This window comes from Oryzias latipes, chromosome 7, assembly GCF_053564925.1.
Source record: "Oryzias latipes strain Hd-rR chromosome 7, Olatipes_Hd-rR_3.1".
NCBI classification, from domain to species: Eukaryota; Metazoa; Chordata; class Actinopteri; order Beloniformes; family Adrianichthyidae; genus Oryzias; species Oryzias latipes.
The window spans coordinates 31,889,676-31,895,233 of NC_136243.1; the positions used below are offsets into that span (position 1 = coordinate 31,889,676).

A 5,558-nucleotide genomic window follows, 5' to 3' on the forward strand; every position below is an offset into this window, starting at 1 on the left:
GTTTCCATGTTTTTTTTTTAATTCTTCATGCTTTTGTCTTTCGTCTTTTTTCTCTTTTCTGCCGTTTTTTCCTCCTCTTTAGCCGATTTCTTGTTTTCGTCTTCTGCACCTCCTTCCCTTCACTTATTTTCCTCTCTATCCATCGTTTTCCATCTTTGAGGGCTTTTTCTCCTTTTTTACTGAAGATCTTTTTTGACCTTAAACTCGTCTTTTCTGTCACACAACCGGACTCGTTTCCTTGGGAACCAGCTTCATATCACTGATGTTTGTTTATTAGAGATTCACAGACAGATAAAACTTTATTGATCCATGGTTCTGTTGGAGCCGACAGACTCAGGGAGGACGACCGGATCCTTGAGGGAAATCTCAACAGAAATTGATTTTCCTGGAGACTCGAGGACTCGCCGTGGGTTTACTTCCACTGGCCCTTCTCGTAATCCCACTTGGCGGCGAAGCCCTGGACGGGATTGACCCTCATGTCCAGCATCCTCTTCAGCTGCATGGCCTGAGAGTCGCCCTCAAACGTCTTGGGAAGCGGAGGGTAAACTGGCAAAGACAAAAGTGGACGGAATGATCTCCACGTGAGGAAAGGAAACCTCTGCCCCGTCAACGTTGACGACTTTTACCGTAGATTCTCTGCCACCAAACCACCAGGCCGGTGAAGCCCAGGAAGAAGAAGATGCCGCCCAGGACGGTCTTCCACTCGGAAGTCTTCTGCTTCATCTCAGGGTAGGTCTGGCAGAACATCAGGCGGTACACTGCAGGGATGAGAGCAGGGATGGTGACCAGTCCTCCAACAGCTACAGACTTTCCTTTTTTTACTTTTAAATTCTGAACAGATCTACGCCCGTTAATGTTCTCATCTTAGGACTGTGGGTGCGGCAAAGGAAATGCTGGTTGTTGTGGGAAATATAAATATTTACTTGAGAGTGAAGATAAGAAAATTGCTGCACGCAAAAATCTACCGCAGATGGGAACGGAACCAAATGGATCTTCTTCTTGGAGGTCATCCGGGCCATTTTGAGTAGAAGGAAGAAGAAGATTAGCCGTTCTGTGTCTTACAGGCAATCTTCTCCTCTTTGCTCAGCTGGGTCCACGGTCCTTTCTCCTTCTGCTTCAGGCTCTTGTCAGCGTCCGTCAGCAGGTCTTTGTAGGGTTTGTCAGGCAGAGGGACGTCCGCGCGGTCATAATACATGGGCCGGGACATGTCCACTGTCTCTGACACCTCTGAGGGATCAAGCAGAAACCATGCTCAGAACCTTTAGTTTTATTTTTGAGAATGTTCTGTGAGTGAAACACAAGAGCTGGTTCAATGTGGTGCAACAGTGCCACCTACTGGTCGAACGCATCAGTTTACAACACAACAAAGAACTGTTTCATTTTAGATTTCTGAAACTTTAGCCCTAGAGGCCCACATTTTGACAGGTTTATAGTTTAAAGATAAACCGCTAAAGGAAACAATTTGTGTAAGAGGAGACAGAAGAATGCTACCATCACAAAAAACTGATAGAATAAAAAAAATGAAAAACAACGTTTGAGTCCAGTCACTGAAGATGTCAGATGGAAAAAAAAAGAATTTAGCCGATTGTTTTTACATTTTTATTTAACTGAATTCATTTGGATCGAAAACTACCTGAGTAAATACAAAATAATAGATGATGAGATAAAAGAGGAACTTTCTGTAAGCTGTATGTCCAGTTACATCTGGAGTCAAACAGAACAATTCTAGAAAGAGCAGGTGGTGACAGTATGATGATGTGGGACTGCTTTGCCTGTCATCACTAAAAGAAAAGGCTCTCCATTGATCTACAGCCAGAAGTTCACCTCTGAGTGGTTTAAAAAATATTGTTGGAGCTTTAGTGTCCATCTCAACTTTTATTTTTTAAATAAAAGCTACTTTTATTGTTGGAATTACACAATTTTGATAAATATTCTCCTGACTACCAACAATGTTTTCTGTGGAAGACTTATCTAAACCTGAATATCTCCTAAATACTGCATTTTACTAAATTAACTGTTTAGTATCTACAGAGGACGTTTCAATGAAGCCGAATGTGAAGGGGCGGGGCTCTGGGAGTTGTAGTTTTTAGAGGGATTTTTTTTAAAAAATGTCTGGACGACGTGCAATGATTTTTTTACTCGTATGCGTGGAAGAACATCCCTAAAACCTGCACGATCACCAGCACAGACGAAGGACGTACCATGACCCTGGCTCGCCATCCTGACGGCGCTGCTGGTCACGGCCACAGAGGCGCGCCTGGCCAGGAGGCCTCTCATGTGGCCTGCAGCCTGACGCAGCATCTGGAACCAGACGCAAGAGATTAATTTCATTTATAAACTACGTCTTTTTTTTAAATTAATTTTGTAGGTTTTATTTCCTTTAAGTTTCTTTTTCAAGAAAAAAAGTTTTTCCCATTTTGACACATTTTGACTCAAGGTGGCGCCTTCCCCAAAGTTGGAATTTCCTGTTTACCAGGAAGTTTCTTTAGGTTTTCCATTACAGGAAAAATAAAAAATAAAAAAAAATAAAAAAACGACGTCACAGCAGGGGACAAGTCAAAAAAGTGAATGGAACCAAAATCTCTAATATGTCAGGACTTTCCAAAGTAAGCTTTAAAATTATTATTGGATGGCCACAGGACCTACGACTTGATGGACATTTTGTGCCAAATTGTGACATTTGGCGGTTTTCATACTGTCACACAAGATGGGGAAAAAGAAAACTTTTGTCTGAGCGAACTTCTCAAAATTTCATTCACACACCAACAGGTCAAGTCTACTGCCAGAACCGAAGGTTTGTTGACCTTTGACCTCAGTAAGAGCCCCCCTTCATTGAATTTCCAAAAAAATAAAAGCATCTTTAGTATCAGCTACAAATTTAAATTCCTCCGAGGGATTTCGATCTATCGCCTCCTAACTCCTCAAGCATCAACAGGAAGCTACTCTGGTAAAAAAAAAAAAAAGGTTGTGACAACAAAATTAAATTGTTGCTATGGAGATAAAGCCAACAGAAAAGCTGCCATTTTGAAAATAAAAAAAACTGAATTGGTAATTTATCCAAAAATATAATGCAGCCATTTTGGGGGATTTTAGGGATTTTGGGGGAAAAATCCCTAAAACGTCATTTTTTTTTACTGCATTTTTATCCAGACGTGCCACTTAATGTGCACAGGTTGTCCTGCGTCACACTGGACAGACAGGCTGCATGTCCTGCATGCTCCCCAGCAGCCCATCAGAGGATCTCAGCAAACTGCTTTGGCCTGGACGATGGCCAAATCCTGCCTTCTCCTGTCTGGACGGCTCTTAATCACCGGCAGCTGATTAACTGAGGTAAACACCTCTGAGTTTAAAGGTGCAAGTTGCCCCCCCCTTCCCCTTCCACGACTAAACAGACAGAAACCAGACTGAAGATGCTGCGCTGAAAAAACCCAGAAGGCTTTGAAGTTAATGTTACCCAGGAGATGTCATCAGGGAAACAGACCAGAGTTTCTGCATCTGCCCCACATTTCACAAGGACCTTCAGCGTGAGATTTCTCCTTTCACATCACTCTGGTTTGTGTGATCTTTTACTTTGCAGTTTTGTCTCTTTTCGGGCGTCCATTTGTCTGCTTTTACGCTCCATCGGGGAATCTCCAGATGGAGCCAAACTCTCCGAGTTTTTGTTTGTACGTTTCAGTTTCAGTAAAGATAACGGTCCCCCTGAAGCGTCAGGGTTACGTCTTTAGGAGTTCGTTTTTTTTTCCTTTTTCCACGCGAACATGCGTTCCAAACTGTTCTGCCGTCTTTCAGCTGACGCACTTCTGCAGCCTGTGATACTCTCCGCCCTGCACGTCCACCACTCTCCCTTATCCAGTTGTTTGTGTGCATGTGTGTGTGTGTGTGTGTGTGTGTGTGTGTGTGTGTGTGTGGAGGGGGGGGGTCTCCCCTCTAACCTCCTCAGTCAGAGAAAATACTCACAGTTGTTGCAGGATTTGAAGATGCAGCGTTGAAATCTGGAGAAGACGAGTGTTCGGGGCCTTCCACCCTGTTTCGTCTCTCCTCTTTCACCTCCTCACCCTCAACCAGAACCAAGCGGTGGGCGGGTGAAAAGCCTGGAGAGAGGAAGAGAGAGGAGGGAGGGAAGGACCTGATGAGGGAGAGGGAGAGGGGGGGGGGGGGGGGGTTTGAATTTGTAAACAACTAAGCAAAGCCTGTGAAAGGAGGACGGAAAGAATTTGGCCAGCTGGACAGAAGTGACAAAGGCCACTTTGTTTGCCTCTGCTGTGATGAGGACACAGATGAAGCTCAGTCTCACTTTTGTGCATCAACTTAGACAAATATGGAAATCAAAAGATAAGCAGCCAGACGTCCCACTGAACCAAACCCCGCACAGGCTGGCAGCGGGCCACCTCGATCCGCCGGCTGAGCGGCGGCCAAGTCAGCGGGAGGGGTTAAGAGAGGACAGACCTGTCGGAGGTGACCTCCCACAACCCAAAGTACAACTCAGATTAACTTTCACACATTCCTCTGCGGGTCACGCGCCCCGACAGTCGCCACGATGTGAGAGAACACAACAAACCGACACCTGAGTGATGCCGATCTGGTGAGGCGGGGCGCTGCGTCTGACTGCCTGCTGCAGATTTACCGACTGCTTCTCCTGCATTTGCCAGCTCGGGGCAAAGTTCATGCAGAGAAATTTGGCAGAAGAAGACAGTTGCCTGTAAATTATTATTTGGCTTTTGTGTAAAATTGTGCAGAAAAATTTGTGAATGTGACGTTTTTTTAAATTAATTCTGAATTTCTTTTTTATATAAGTAACTTAACATCAATAAAATGTAAAAAAATAACAAAAATGATCCTGACCTACATAAAAATGTTGTGAATACAGCAGAAGCTTTTCTGCAGGTCTTTCCATCTGTCATCTCTGTCTTTTTCTATTTGTAGCAGATAATTCCAGAGTTTCTGTGTTTTTCATCTCTGGTCTTGAACCAGTTAGACGCTCATCCAGCTGGACTCTATTTTTGTTTACCTCTTGTGACCTCATGTATGCTCAAGTTTAACCATTGACTGCATCTGAGAACTGGACTGAGAGGCCCCTCCCCCAGCGAGTCCCTGCAAAACCAAAATCCCACAGACGTCTAAAGAGAAAATAAACAGCTGTCGTTCTTTTTTTTTTGACATGTTCTAGATCATTTTAATTATTTTTCATGATATTTTTTTCTGTAGTTCAGGTTCTCTAAGTTATAAACTGACCAATCACATGCCTCAATAACAGTAGGTGGAGCCACATCCAGCCTTCAAAACGTTTCTGACAGATTTGGTGAATCCCGCTTTCAATGGATGTGGCCTTCCAAAAAAAGCTAACTCCTGACTGGATAGAGTGGTTGCCATAGAAACGACGCTGACATTGTCTGGCTCCAACATGGCGCTGTCCTCACAAAAACAAAAGACTAAACTGACTTTGTTTGGTTGGAGCTGGGGCTAAACCGTTGTCCACGAGTGACATCACACTCACTCAGTCCAGTCAACTACATTAAAGAATTGACAGAGAATTCAATTTTGTTAAAATAAAGTTGTTA

The 5,558-nt window shown here is 43.8% G+C and overlaps 1 protein-coding gene across 1 annotated transcript; it reads right to left on the minus strand.

Moving 5' to 3' along the window:
- Positions 1 to 233: 233 nt before the first annotated feature.
- On the minus strand, positions 234 to 4,267 carry cox4i2 (cytochrome c oxidase subunit 4I2). The gene is made up of 5 exons (XM_023956379.2): positions 3,958 to 4,267; positions 2,202 to 2,301; positions 1,063 to 1,227; positions 627 to 758; positions 234 to 546 (listed from the first exon to the last, which is right to left on the minus strand). The coding sequence occupies exons 2-5, from the start codon at positions 2,299 to 2,301 to the stop codon at positions 413 to 415; spliced, it is 531 nt and encodes a 176-aa protein (XP_023812147.1). The 5' UTR covers positions 3,958 to 4,267; the 3' UTR covers positions 234 to 412.
- Between the last annotated feature and the right edge of the window lie 1,291 nt (positions 4,268 to 5,558).